The 15,999-nt window shown below is 37.2% G+C and overlaps 1 protein-coding gene across 3 annotated transcripts in view; it reads left to right on the forward strand.

Annotated features, from left to right (window-relative positions):
- ANKRD28 (ankyrin repeat domain 28) overlaps positions 1-9,840 on the forward strand; it is a 175,949-nt gene extending 166,109 nt beyond the window's left edge. For all 3 annotated transcript variants that reach the window (XM_006840007.1, XM_006840006.1, XM_006840005.1), the window contains exon 28: positions 9,106-9,840. In XM_006840007.1, the coding sequence (XP_006840070.1) occupies positions 9,106-9,392 (287 nt within the window). In that variant the 3' untranslated portion in view covers positions 9,393-9,840. The remainder of the gene's footprint in view (positions 1-9,105) is intronic.
- The last annotated feature ends 6,159 nt before the right edge of the window (positions 9,841-15,999 follow it).

Here is a 15,999-nt window from a genome sequence, read left to right on the forward strand (position 1 = left end):
ACATAAAATGTGTCAAGTTTTTATCTAAATCCAATTCTTCCACTGATGCACTAGATCCTGTCACCTTTTGCATATGTGACAATACCACTTTAGCAGTTTTCCCCATTTGTGTCCTGAAATAACAAATTTTTGCTCTTGCTTAGAGATCATTCCTGTCAATCTATAGTTATTTCTCTCTTCTTTTGAAAGAAAACAAAAGAACTATTTAATAACAGTACCCCTACCAGCTACTTTCAAATTTTTGTAACCCCTTGCAGCAAAACTACTGAAGACTTGGTTCTCCTGGCTGTTCCTAATTTTTTTCATTTCTTTCCTAAATCAATTCTAATAAAGACATTGCCTCCTTCATGCTGCAAAATTTTTTCATTAAGATCTCCATTGACTTTCCAAATATTAAAAGTCAGTTGTTAGTACAAATCTTAGTTCTCATCACTCCTTGGCCTATCAGCATTTGGCACAAGTCACTGATGATTAATTTATTCCTTAGTTGATGTATTTACTTTGTTTTCAGAACCCCAAACTTTGGTATTCCTCCTAAATTACTAGTTGTTCCATCTCAATTTCTTTTGCATTTTCTTTTCTTTCTTTATCAACTTCTTAATAATATTGGCGAACCCTAGTGCACAGTCCTTGGTTCTTTTACTTTCACTATCTGCAGACACTCCCTAGGTAATCCTATCTAGGGTATATATACTACCTATATGCTGAAACCACCATTTGTCTTATCAGTTTGTCATACTGTGGTGGCTTGTGTGTTGCTGTGATACTGGAAGCTATGTCTCAGGTGTTTTAAATACTAAAAGGGTTACCCATGGAGGACAGGTTTCAGCTTAGCTTCCATATGAAGACAAGCTAGAAAGATGTAGAGATGGACTACTTCTGAACATTTAAATCACTGAAAACCTATGAATAGCAGTGAATACTGTCAGCACCATAAATTGAGTATTGAAACATGATAAAGAGCACCAGAATATTGTATGATATAGTGCTGGAAGATGAGCACATCAGGTTGGAAAGCACTCAAAATACAACTGGGAAAGAGCTGCCTCCTCAAAGTAGAGTTGACAGTGATGATGAGAATCGAGTAGAGCCTTTGGGACCTTCATTTATTGATAAGAACAACTGAAAATGAAGAGAATCAGCTGTAAACATCCATTAATATTTGGAACATTGAATGTAGAAGTGTGAATCTAAGAAAATTGGAAATTATCAAAAATGAAAGTGAATGCATGTAGACATCAATATCCTAAGCTTTAGTGAGCTGAAATGGACTGGTATTGGCCATTTTGAATCTGACAATCACATGGTTTACTATGCTGCGAATGGCATTGAATGGAATGGCATTGCATTCATTATTAAAAAAAAAAAAAGACAGCATACCAAAATCTATCTTGAAGTACAATGCTTATATGCGATAGGATAATATTCATAGCCTACAAGAAAGCCCAGTAAATACCACTATTCGATTTTGCACACCAACTACTAAAGCCAGTGATGATGAAATTAAAACAAGTCTACGAGAAACAAAATATGACCTTGAACATATCCCACCTGAATTTAGAGATCGTCTGAAGAACGGATTTGATGCATTAGACACTAAAGACCAAAGAGCAACTCAAAAAGACAAAGTCAAATATTATAATGAAATATGCAAAGACCTGGAGTTTGAAAACCAAAAGGGAAGAATACACTCAGCATTTCTCAAGCTGAGGGAACTGAAGAAAAAAATTCAAGCCTCAACTTGCAGTATTGAAGGATTCTCTTCTGGGCAAAATATTGAAAGATTCAGAAAGCATCAAAAGAAGATGGAAGGACTATAGAGTCACTATACCAAAGAGAAATGGTCGGTGTTCAACCATTTCAAGAGCGAGCATATGATCAAGAGCCATACTGAAGAAAGAAGTCTAAGGTGCATTGAAGGCATTGGTAAAGAACATGACTCAGGGAATTGATGGGGAATGCAAATTGAAATCTTTCGAGAAACTGATGCAGCACTGGAGGCACTCACTAATCTATGCCAAGAAATTTGGAAGAAAACTACCTGGCCAACTGACTGGAAGAGATCCATGTTTATGCCCTTTCCAAAGAGAGGTGACCCAACCAAATGAGCCAAACATTGGACAATACTGTTAATATTACATGCAAGTAAAATTTTGTTAAAGATAATACAAAGTGGCTGCAACGGTACATTGGAGAGAAGTTCAACCCAGATTCAGAAGAAGACATGGAACAAGGAATATCATTACTGATGTCAAATGGATCTTGGCTGTAAGCAGTGAATACCCGAAAGATGTATATCTGTGCTTTATGGACTACAAAAAGACTTTTGATAGTGTAAATCATGACAAGCTTTGGACGTGCTTTTGAGGAACCTGTACAGAGACCAAGAAGCTGTTGTTCAAACAGAAAAAGGAACAACAAATGGTTTTAAATTAGGAACGGTGTGTGCCAGGGTTGTATTCTTTCACCATACTTACTCAGTCTGTATGCTAAGCAAATGGGTTATATGAAGAACAATGTGGCCTCAGGATTGGAGGAAGACTCATTAACAACCTGCAATGTGCAGAAGATACAACCTTGCTTGCTGAAAGTAAAGAGGACCTAAAATACTTACTGATGAAGATCAAAGTCCACAGCCTTCTGTATAGATTGCATCTCAATGTAAAGTGAAGAGGACTTAGAATATTTAGTGATGAAGATCAAAGACTACAGCCTTCGGTATGGATTGCGCCTCAGTGTAAAGAAAACAAAAATCCTCACCACTGGACCAATAAACAACATCTGTATAAATGGAAAAAAGATTTGAGGTTGTCAAAGACTTCAATTTTACTTGGATCAACCATCAGCACTCATAGAAGCAGCAGTCAGGAAATCAAATGACATATTGCATTAGGCAAATCTGTTACACAAGATCTATTTAAAGGGTTGAAGAGCAAAGATGTCAGTTTGAGATAAGGTGTGCCTGATCCAAGCCCTGGTATTTTCAGTAACATGTGAAATGTGAACAGTTTCATATGCATGTGAAAGTTGAACAGTGAATAAGGAAGACTGTGGAAGAATTGATTCATCTGAGTTATGGTGTTGGAGAATATTAAAAGTACCGTGGACTGCCAGTAGAACAAACCAATCTATATTGGAAGAAGTACAGCCAGCATGCTCCTTGGAAGCCAGGATGGCCAGACTTCGTTTCTCATACTTCAGACATATTATCAGAAAGGACCAGTTGCTGGAGAAAGGATGTCATGTTTGATAAAGTAGAACATCAGAGAAAAAGAAGACCCTTAATGAGATGGAATGATACAGTGGTAGCAGTAATGGTTGGCATAGGACCAGGCAATGTTTTCAGATTTTTGTGCATAGAGTTGGTATGAGTTGATACCGACTTGATCACACCTAACAACAATGTATGCTGAAAATTCCCAAATTTAAATCTCCCCCAAGCCTCTTGTGATCTCCACATTTACATCTCACCCTACCTAAATGACATTATATTCATTTAATAAACAGCTCAAACCTAGCATGTCAATACTGAACTCTTTCCCACCCATCCCGACCTATTTGCTTAAACTTGCTATTCCCTACTGATATATCAGTTGATGTTTCTAATTCCCATAATTTTATTTGCTCAGGTCAAAAACATTGACTCTTCTCTTGTACATCCAAAGTATATCCAATCTTTTATCATTTTTTTTCTTCTCTACTGCTCCCACCCCGTCCTGGATCAGTTTGAAATCTGTGGAAACATATTCCTGATCTGAATCTCATGTCATTCATGTTAATTGCCATCAGGTCGACTCATAGCTACCCTATGAGGGTTTCCAAGCTGGTGGATTTGATCCATCAAACTTTTCGTTAGCAGTTCAGTGCTTACCTTACAATGTCACACCAGGCCTGTAGTTCTTACCTACAAACATGATCTGACCCATCCTGTTACCTCTGACCTCATCGCCTTCTCTTCTCCCCTCCTCCACTCCAGTCTGCTATGCCGGCCTCTACACATGTGTCTTGTGACTTTAGTTCTGACTATTTCCTCTTTTGGAACACTATGCCCTCAAGTAGTCTTTGACTAAATCCCTTGAACTGTTTTATAAAGTCTGTCTTGACTGTCCTGTTTACACCACAACTTCCCCCATACCCCTGCTGTAGCATCTTGGTCCTTGCTACCTTTAAAAAAAAAATTTTTTTTGCATTGAGCTTACCTAACATAATATATATATATAAATTATATTTGTGTGTCTTCATCATTGGGATAAACATAAAACCCATGAGAGAAGGGATCTGTGTTGGTTGCATTAGAATACTTGAAACGTAATCAGGGCTCTGAATATTTGTTGAATGCCTGATAATGCCAAAGCACTTTTTTATGATCTGAGGATAAAATAGAGACTAAGACATAGTCCATTCCCTTGAATGGAGATAAGAGTATAGATGGGCAGTTAAGATGTATTTGAAGTAGTTCAGTTGAAGGGAGACTAGAATGATGTGAGCTAGTATTCAAAGTATATCTGGTAAGAACAGGAATGGCTCTCAACCCCCAAAATTGACTGCTAAACCGAAATCCAATGAACAAGTAGAGAATAAAGACAGAACTTCAGAGCGTAGAGTGACATGTTAAGAGACATAAAAATGGAGGGCAGGGGTGCAAATACTGGGTTTGGCCATAGTCTCACTGATCCAATGCCAAGGGCTCTCCGCATTTCTAAGGTAGTACATAATCTGAAGGGGGAGCAAGACTAGACTACAGAAATGAATTAAGTTACACATGAAATAAGGTGATAACCAGAGTAAGGTAGGAATTTTAGGATGAAAATATGTAGATGGTTTCTAAAGATTGCAGAGTGGTGATAAAGTGATGAAGTGTGGTGAGTGAGGAAGGAAGTTGCACATCCTAACTTGAAAAACCATATGAATGGAAATTGCACTGATTGAGATAGGGAACAGAGGAGAAACCATTGGGTTCATTTGGGGAGCATGCAAGAAGTGCAGTGAGACATTGTAGCTGGTTGTATATATGGATCTACAGCTCAAAAACAAGTTCTAAATTAAACATAGAGATTTAGGAATCATTAGTGTAGAAAGGGTCTTCAAAAGTTTGTGGAAAATAGAATTTTTAAATAATGTAATTTCCCCACAAACTTTTTGAAGCCCCCTCATTATGTATGTGGTGGATGAAATTCTTAAGAGATGAGTGATACCACCTAGTAAGACAAATTATGACTCTTCTAGATTTAAAATAAATAATTACCAATAACCTAATGTTCTGGAAATACAACTTTACCTATATGGGATGGGAGGAAAGAATACAGAGTTAACAGTGATAGAAATATCACATTGATTTAAGGGTATGATTGTACAACTGATTATTGTAACTAATAATCACTAATAAGTTATATATCTGTTAAAAATTAATTATCAAAAATTAGGTGATGGATATATTTATAACAACACCTCCCCCCCCAAAAAAAAAATTGTAGCTGCTGAGGCTGCTTATGTGTAACCAAAAACTTCTTGGGTTTGGTTTCTTAGTTTGGAGGTTTTAGCTCATCATTTCATGGGACAGCCCAGGTAATTGACCTAGAAACACATACATTGTTTTTGCTAAGTTTGCAAGGTCATCATCTGTTCTTTGACCCTTAACAAAATAGGAAGTATTTGAAGGAGGAAATTATTTTTCCTTCTATAAGCTAATGTTAAGTGTGTTTGAGTAAGTTCCAACTCTTAGAGTCCCTGCATAAGGTTTCAGAGGCTATAAATCTCTATAGGAACAAAGAGCCTCATCTTTCTCCTGCAGAGTGTCTGGTTGGTTCACAGTGCTAACCTTGTGGTGTACAGTTGATTGCTTATCCTTCAGAGCACTGTGCTCCTTGTAGACTAATAGCGTTGGTGAAAATAAATAAGAAACTGGAAATGACCAAATGTCCTGAAGCAGAAAAACAGTAGAAGAATATGTAACACTGAAAATGAACAGATTATAGTTACAAAAGAAGACCAAAAAAAGAATTGATGTTATGGTGTTGGAGAAGAATATTGGAAGTGCTCTTTGGAGGCCAGGATGGCCAAACTTTGTCTCTCATACTTTGGACATATTGTCAGGAGGGACCAGTCGCTGGAGAAGTATATCATGTTTGGTAAGGTGGAAGGTCAGAGAAAAAGAGGAAGACCCCCTGAGGAGATGGATTAGCAAAGTGGCAACATCAGTGGGCTCAAGCATGGCAACGATAGTGAGGTTGGACCAGGATTGGGCAGTGTTTCGTTCTGCTGTGCATAAGGTTGCTATGAGTTGGTACCAACTCAATGGCATCTAACAACAACTGTGTGTCTCATAGACAGTTTATTAAATAAACCAGAATAAATACCATATGATTCCATTTATATTCATTTCAAAAAAACTAGCAAAACTAAAGTTAGTGTTTATGAATGAAAGTAAAAATGAAATCAAGAAAAATGATTGCTTCAGAAGTCAAGATAGTGTTTCCCTTTATGTGAGGAGAAAAGGGTAGTGATTGGGTATGAATATGTGGGACTTCTGGCATGCTAGTAATGTTCTTTCTTAACCTGGATGCTAATTATGCAAGCTTAATTTTTTTTCAAGAGTTTAAGTTTTTATTGAACATGTTAACCAAAGTCCTAAAAACCAAATCCACGTCATATTCTAACTCTTTAGATTCTTCTTTTTTTGCTTCAAATTTCTTCTCTTCAGCTATAGCAGCAGGGGTTGAGGGTCCTCCCACTGGTACAGCTCCAGCTGCTGGGCAGGTTGGCCAGAAAGGTTCCGCATTCACCCAGCAGCCTTGTTGAGGGCTTTAATCTTATCCTCCATGATAGTCATCTCATAGTCATGCAGTATAAGGGCCGAGTAGGCAGAGGCAAGCTCAGAAACAGAGACCATGGTGTGGGAGTGCTGAGCTGGCATTTGGCAGGTGCAGTGCTAGTGGCTGAATGAAGTGAGGACCTCACCTCAGCTTCCTCAAAAGAACCGAGCCACCTTAGTGACGGCTGAGGAAAAAGGGCACATTTTTTTTTGTGATAAATCATTGAGTTATCACTACAAGTTTTTTTAAAAAGTAAGTTAGAAAGTATTGCTACTTTGTTTTTTTTTTTAATTTTGTTAAAACATGTCTCTGCAATTAGTGGATAGCTGCAGACTAGCTCTGTCAATAACATACTTGTCTTAATCTCATCTCGGTAAGGTACCTTCACAAAAAAAGAATAGGTACCTTCACACAAAAAAAGAATACTTTATGTACCATGGGGTGGGGGAGATTTTGAAGTTAGAGATAAAAACAAATTTTTAACAGATCTCAAGTGAACATCTTCCCCAATCATTGAATTTTTGCAGCATGTTTATGGGAATGTTATCCCACATAATATAACAGTTTTTAAATGGATTGTTTGAAGGAAGGTTAAAAAGACCTCAAAGATGAACCAAGAGATGGAAGAGTATCAGTCATGATGAATGAAGAAACTGACTGAAGTCCAGAAACAGGTGGAAGAGACTGTAAAATTACACTGAAGTTGGAAGGGACCTCACATGGTTCAACATTTTAAGCAAGCGTCTTTGGCCTCAGCCGCTTTCAACTTTATAATTGCCAGAAGCACTGGGTGTAGATCAGTTAGCTCAAAGAGCTGATCTTTATATCAGTCTTTTAAGCAAGATTGAAGCTAATGAAGATAATTTTTTGTAACAAATTGTTACCAGAGGATTAACCAATAAATAAATAGATGCATCAAACTCTTGCTTGACTTTCAAGGTATACCAAGGGATATTAAGAACTAGTTAATTAGAACAGAGAAGTCAGCTCAGAAGGTTGTGATGGGTCCCAAAGGGGTGATCTTGCTAGATTTTTTTGAAGGACGTAGGATGATATAGGAGCTTATTAGGAAGAAATTTTAAGAAGTTTGAAACTGCACTGGTGAGGAAAAGGCCAGGAAAGTTGTACCAAGGAATATTTTTCCTTTACAGTGTCAGGATAGCAAAGACTGTCCTGTGAGTATTTCATTGGGAACCTTACCCCCACACCACCACCAACCCACATCAACTCTATAGTCCCAGTCATGCCCCTGCAGACTTCTTTTTATTTCCAAAGTTCAAATAACATTTAAAAGAAACAGGATTTTCAATCCTTTGAGGATGCCAAAACAGCAGTTTAGATGTGATGTAATTTGAAGAGCACAGAATTCTTTAAGAAGGGGTTAGAAAGATGGAAGTGTTTAGACCTAGGAGAATGTATTGAGAAACAATAGCTTCACATTTTGAAATTTTTGTTTCATAAAGGTTTCTAGATTCTCTAGCAATACTTTTTTTACTTACTCATATATACATACGTATATATGTGTGAAGGCTAAATCATGGGTAAATGTAATAAAGGAAACCATGTCTATCTAGATGACAACAACGTAACAAAATAATAAAAGAACTATTTGGAAATTTCATAGTGTTATCTAAATTTGGCATCACAGTGTATTCTGTTTTATCTTACTACATCCATAAGAATGTGTCTTAAACAAATTGAAATAACAAATACTCCTTCCTTGATTTGCTGTATTTTCCAATGAAAGGAAACATTTCAAAGATGACCTGTTTCATTTGTCCATTGTTTTTCTTCGATAAAAAGTTTATTTGACAAGGAAGTGCCATTCATTCAACACCTGTTTCTTGAGCACCTACTCAATGTCTCATTTCATAAATCTTTATCTGTTTAGATTTCTCTGCCTTTAAGCATTTTCATAACTGTAAATTAACTGTAAGCCTCTACTCACCATTATAAAATAAAGTTTATTGATCTATGGGTTGTTCTTATTCTCTCCCATAATCTACTATGAATTCAGATAGATAAGTTGTGATATTTTAGGGAAATCATCAGCTTTGGATATATGTAATTTATGTAATACCGCCTTCTACCCTAGGCTTCTTTTTGTTTGTTTGTTTGTTTCTTGTTTCTACTTATTGGAAAGTTTCAAGTCATTCTGGTTCAACCAGTATATTGTGAGCCAAATAATTTGAAATATATTTTAAGTTGAAAGCCTTTGGGCTCGTTTGTAGCCTTATATACCAGTGAACTGAGTCTCAGAATATCTTATTTGTAAATTTATCTTTTATTCTAGGCTATACCCCAGCATTGGCCTGTGCTCCCAATAAGGATGTGGCTGATTGCCTGGCTCTCATTTTAGCCACCATGATGCCTGTCTCATCAAGTAGCCCTTTATCATCCTTGACATTCAATTCCATTAATCGATATACCAACACCTCAAAAACAGTCAGCTTTGAAGCCTTGCCCATCATGAGGAATGAACCTAACTCCTATTGCAGTTTCAACAACATTGGTGGGGAACAAGAGTACTTATACACCGATGTGGACGAGCTCAATGACTCCGATTCTGAGACCTACTAAGAGGCTGAGCCAGAGGTCTAAGGAGGGAGTTCTGACACTCTTCAAAATGTGCTTTTTCAGGAAAAAAAGCACTTTCTTTTCAACCTAAGAGGAAAAGATCGCAAAGTGAGCGAATGTAAGATGTGATGACATTAGGAAGAAGAGTTTTAAAGGCAAGTTTTACAAAAGGATCTTCTAAAATCTTGAAATAATAGACTTGAGCAGAGCAAAACACTTTGATGTCATATTGCTTTGTGAAATTATTTAGTTTGATTTTGCAGTGCCAGGAATGATTTGGGACACTGTGCACCCTAATCTGCTTGCACAAGCAACACTATTGTTAAAGAAGAGATTTGAACACTAGATTTAAATTTTATCAATAAAACAACTAAATTTAAAGGCAATAAAAGTTTGGTACAGCAGGCATTATATGCACAGCAAATTGCCAAAGGACCAAATAATTTAAAGTTTTTTTGTTTTTTTTTTTTAATAGAATACCTTTTTTTTTTTTTAAAAAAAGAAACTGGAGTAGGTGAAATGAGACATTACCTAAACCAAACTTTAATATTTCTGAAAATAAAGCTGAAATTTGGTTTTAAATGTTGATTTCCTTTCTTTTTTTTCTTCTTTTTAAAGAAAGCATCTGAAAGCCTTTCATATTGTATGAGAGAAAGCAGATGTATTTCTTCATTTTGTTCCTTTTACATAAGATTTTTTAAATTCCAACTTTTATAATAATAGAATTGGAAACTAGCTAACTGGGTGCAGTCCTGGTGAAAATTCTTGTGACATAGACATGAGATGTGTTTTGTTACTGCCCAGTTTTTGAATGGTTTGGGTTTTAAATTGAACTATTTTTATTTAAAATGTAAAGAATTTCCCTGAAGGACAAATTTCATGCAAACCAAAAACTTATTTTCCCCCTAATTGCAGCTAAGTAGCCCTAAAGAATGGCATTTTCATCATCACTACTTTGGACGGTACTTCCATTACTGTTACTATTTTGTGCCTCCACAATGGGTTGAGGATTTTTGTTATTGTTTATTTTTAATTTTTTTAGTTAAGAAAAAAATGAATCAAAAAGGGGAAAAAACCCTTTATTGCTCATAAATTAAAGACCTTCTGGTCTCTAGGAAGGTATTTCTATAATGGACAAGATTTAAGATACTAAATCCTTCAGGTCCTGTTCAGACTTAAATTTTGTAACATGCTACTATTTGGAAAAAGAAGCAATTGCCTGCAGAATGGGAAGACTGCCTTTCAAGTAAAATATATAAAGAAAAGGCTAATGTCTAAGCTTTTAAGTAACAATTTATGTGGTTCTGCTTTTACTGTAACTCACTTTTCCTGTGAAAGTGATCTCACACATGTAAGGGATCTTACAGGTTTGGGTAAAGGTCCATACATTGCAATGAAATGATGAAACCCAATTTCAGTTTATCCTTTTTTGTATTGTGAAACTGGAAACTTTATGACATTGTAAATTATCAGCTGATTTTTCTGAATATAAAGTGTGAAAACAGAACAGTATTTTGATCTATTTGATAATTTTGTGGGGTTTTTGAAGAATTAATGAGCATGTATATAGAAATAGTGACTGCTTGAATACTGTATTTACTTGCACTCTTTCAGTACATCAAGATTCCTGTATATTTTAGAGTATAATAAAACACAGATGTGAGTTGTATTTAATGAATAATGTATTTGTATCTGTGCATATTATCTAAAAACTATAAAGTTTCTAGGGCGTTGACTACTAGATTTTAAGCATTTTTTTCTAAAATATTTACAGAAATTATAATTCCATCTTTTCTTTATAATATAAAGAAATCCTAATGAACCCTTCCTAACTATTAATGGTAGGAAGGTAAATATGCATTTTAAAGCCAGTGGACTACATTTTCTATTGTACCTTTTGAAAAAAAAGAAAAGAAAAAAAAAGAACAACTCAAAAGAGGATTCTAAAAGTGTACATGTGTGTGCTTTCTCTTTCCTTTTAGGAATTCTCTTCTGAATTCCCTGAGGGAATTTTCTAGAATCTCAGAATTGAAAGAGACCTGAGGTTCATCCAGTCTTAACCTCTTAACCAATGCAGGAGTCCTTTCTACAAGGGGAGATCTTTCCACCTTGAACACTTCCAGTGACTCTACCTCACCAAGCAGTCCATTCAGTTGTTGAGCAGCTCTAGCTGTTAGAAAGGTCTTCCTTAGATGGAATTGAAGCCTCCCTCCTGATAACTTCTGTCCTTGGGCCCTGGTCTGGCCTTGGAACCTTAAGAATGTTGGAAGGATGAATCTTGCGCCATCTGCCATGTCTTCTCTTTACAGGATGCTTGACTCATCTGCTGAAGTGATTTCCAGAAAGACTCATTCGACACACTGTTAGATTCATCACATCTAAAGGAATCCAAGGTGTAGCTATAAAGTAACAAGGTGTTTTAATTTATCTTCACACATACTAGGACTTATATCTTGTATAACTTTTATGTGAATTATGCTATTATTGAAAACATTTGTGAGGTGGTTCTTGCAATTGCTAGGAAAGAAAACGGTTTCATTGCTTTGTACTTGCATCTTGTGATAGTCTATCCCCCCAGCTTGATCAACTACCTCCTTTGGTCTTCAGCTCTAATGAGGGAAAATTCCAAACTACTGTCTCAAATAGTATTTGAACAGTACTAATATTGTCGGAATAAGTACATGGACTAATTGAGTGAACACAGCACAGTAAGTTCCTTTATAGTTACACCTTGTATGTTAAAAGCATTCAGGCCCTTCTCTGTAGACCAATGCTACTAGTGTTTTTTCGTTTTTTGTTGGTTTGTTTTGTTTTGTTTCTGATCCTCACACAGAATAGAAAAGCCTGTTTACTTTTTTAACTTCTGCATGAAAGATGACATCTGAAATACCTGATGTGTTAATAATACCAGCTTCTGCTCTTAAGAACTACTTTGGGGGAATTGGTGGTAATAGCAAATGATCTCCTTGAACAGGACACTCACCTCAAACAGTGCCATTGAATTAGGAGACCAAGGAGTCATTTAGTTCAGGAGATCTCTGAGTGTAACTGGAAATTTGGCAGTTAATTTGGCCTATACTGGACCTTTTAAATGAAATAAAGTTTTTTAATGCAATAAATCAAGCGTCTTTCTTTTTTCCATTCACACTTCTAATCCATTAGCTTACAATAATGTAATTAATGTTTAGTTATGACTAGTTTAGACTGTAGTTTCAGGTTTTAACCTTGCTTAATTTAATAATTTTTTAGTAAAACTGGTTTTAAATTTAGAGGAAAACTCCTAAATAGACTTTTCAAGTCATATGCACTCAACAAATATTTATCACTTTGTTTGCTGGATATTTGGGGAAAGGGATGGGGAGAAAGTGTGTTTAGAGACTGTGATTTTCCCCTTATGTTGTTGTTGTTGTTGTTAAGTGCCGTAGAGTTGGTTCTGACCCATAGCGACCCTGTATAGGGTTTCCAAGGAACTGTTGATAAGTTTGAACTACTTGCCTTGTGGTTTGCAGTCCAGTGCTGATCCTACAGTGCCACACCAGGAGTCTGTATACCTGAAAATAGAAAAACAGTGGAGGTAGAAATAAACTGCCCAGGAGGGTCAGAGAAAAAGACCACTTTGGGAAGAGAGAATAAGAACAGTTTTCCTGAGCAAGGTGGCATTTAGCTAGACTTTGAGGGACAGATACAATTTTGGCAGGTGAATAGGGGACACATGACATGCTGTATGAAAAGAACACAGCCTGAAGTTCTGAAAATGATTGGTAGAGGGGAGGTTTGAGATGGAGTGTATATTAGCATTTAGCATTCCTGACCATGAAAAAGGTCATGGAAACATGAAAGAGCTAATTATAAATATGTACAACGATTAGGTAACAGAAATGAGAACAGATATAAATAGGGTGATGGGGGTGGGGAGGGACCAGTGAAACTGACTTTTATAACCTTGCTCAAAATAGTCTGTATGCAGGTAATAATAATGAAATGCCTACACAGCATTTGTCATATACCAGGCAAGCTTTTAAATGTTTGAAATACACTTTTAAATCTTAATTCGTACAACACTCTGTACGCTAGATATTACTGTTAAGAGCCATTTAACAGATGAAGCTATAAACAAATGAAATTGCTTTGCCCCAAGGTAACCCAGTTGGTAGTTCTTAAAGCTTAAATACACATGCTTTCTGTTCCTGGAAACTGGTAATATTAAAGTTGGGACCCACACTTGATTTTGTAAGTACCTGTCAGCTTTTTCCTCCTGGGTCACACTTTTTAGAAGAATCCAATCTGACCACAATAAATGTTCATTGAACGCCTGCTATGTGCCAGGTTCTGTGTGAGGATCTGTGCATACAGGAGTAAACAGAAGATGACACAATTTGCCCTCATAGTGGAACCTAAGAGAAAATAACTATTTATAATCTGATTGCTATTGCTGCTATTGATTTTGATGCTCACAGCAACCATGTGGGACAGAGTAAACTGCCCCCACAGGGATTCCAAGGCTGCCACATCTTTCTCCATGGAGCAACTGCTAAATTAGAACTGCCAACCTTTTGGTTAACAGCAGAATGCTTTATTCACTGTACAACCAGGGCTTTGTTAATTGCTCCTAGTTGTTGCGTGCCATTGAGTTGGTTATGACTTAGAGTGACCCTGTGTAGAGTTTCCGAGGAGAGGCTGGTGGGTTTGAACTGCCAGCCTTGAAGGTAGCAGTTCAGTGCTTATTCTAAAGTGCTTAGCCTTACCAGTGCCTCTGCAGATTAGCTGATTGATGTAGGCTGTGCCAGGTGACTGACTGGTTTGAGTTGACTTCATCTGAATTCATCCTGGAGCCTGATCTGGAATACAGAAGTAGTTAAGGAGGTCTCATGATGACAGCCTAACCAAACCGACAGGGTTTCGTGCCTCTGCATGCTTCACATCTGCTGAAGTTGCATGGCCATGGTCAGTGTCAATGGAATGGGACACTAAGTTCCATCCTTTTAGGGAGGTCCTGAAATACTGATAAAGAGCAAAGATTACAGCCTTTAGTATGGGTTGTACCTCAATGAAAATATTCACAAAGGACCAATAAATAACATCATGATAAATGGAAAAAAGACTATAAAGTTGTCTAAGGCTTAATTTTGTTTAGATCCACAATCAACACTCATGGAAATAACACCCAAGAAATCAAATGACATATTGCATTAGGCAAATCTACTCCACAAGGGTTCAGGAGCAAAGATGTCAATAAGTAACATCAGGATAAATAGAAAAAAGATTGAAGTTGTCCAAGACTTATTTTAGTTTGCATACACAATTAACACTCATGAAAGCAACGGCCAAGAAATCTGATGACATACTGCATTAGGCAAATCTGCTGCAAAGGGTTCAAGAGCAAATATATCAATTTGAGGCTAAGGTGTGCCTGACCCAAGCCATGGTATTTTCAATAAACTCATAATGCATATGAAAGTTTGACAGTGAATAAAACTGTAGAAGAATTGATGTATTTGAGTCATGGTGTTGGAGAAGAATATTAGAAGTACCATGGACTGACTACTAGAAGAACAAACAAATCTGTCTTGGAAGAAATACAACTAGAATGCTCCGTAAAAGCCAAGATGGTGGAACTTCATCTCTCATACTTCGGACACATTCTCAGAAGGGACTAGTCTCTAGAGAGAGACATCATGCTTGGTAAAGTGGAGGGTAAAGTAAAGAGGAAGACCCCAGCAATATGGATTGGCACAAAGGCAATGGACTTAAGCTTAACATAATTGTGGGGTAGGCACAGGACTAGGCAGTGTTTCATTCTGTTGTGCATAGGATTGTTATCAGTTGGAAATGCCTCGAGACCACCTATCTACAATAACATAAAGAACTCTACACCTCAGCAATCCAGTTATTAAAATGGGCAAATTATTTTAATTGTTGTTTTACAGTTGTGTACAGAACTTGGTCTATGTACAGTTCCAACACTTAGCAATCCTGTATAGGATATCCGAGGCTGAAAATCTTTGTGGGAGCAGAAAGCCTCACACTGGCATCCTCTATCAAATGAAGGTGGTTGTGCCTTATGATTCCAGTGAAGATCAGATGAGTTGGTGCCCATCTAACATTTAGCGCAAAAAGAGTGTCACACAAAGTGCTCAGCAAGCAGTTGCAGAGCAATATAGTGAATGCAGATTGGAGAAGACTTCATTTTCCCAAAAGAGTCAGGGAAAGCTATTAAAGGGATGAAGGGGCATTTAAGATGTGCCTTGACTCGGAGCATCCAGCTCAGTTTCTGGAAATGTCAAGCAGCCAGCCAATCTCCAGTATTGCTTGGGAATCGTGGGCTTAAAGGGGCTACGACTTCCCTAAGACCCCTTCAAAATAATGGGTAAGAAGATGATGCTTACTGGAACCTGGGCCAGATAAAAATGAGCTGTGTATATTTACAAAGGCTGGGCCTGAGTGCTGGCAAGATTACCTAGGTGCCAATCGCCATGGCAGCCAAACACCCCATTGTTTCTCCCTGAGGAGCCACCTGGCATTGCTCCATACACTGTCAGGTGCTGGAGGGAAAGGCTGCTTTCACTCCCCAGGGGCTGAAACCCCTGTTTGGCCAGACCAGGGCTTTGTT

This window comes from Chrysochloris asiatica, unplaced genomic scaffold (genome assembly GCF_000296735.1).
Source record: "Chrysochloris asiatica unplaced genomic scaffold, ChrAsi1.0 scaffold00028, whole genome shotgun sequence".
Taxonomy (NCBI): domain Eukaryota; kingdom Metazoa; phylum Chordata; class Mammalia; order Afrosoricida; family Chrysochloridae; genus Chrysochloris; species Chrysochloris asiatica.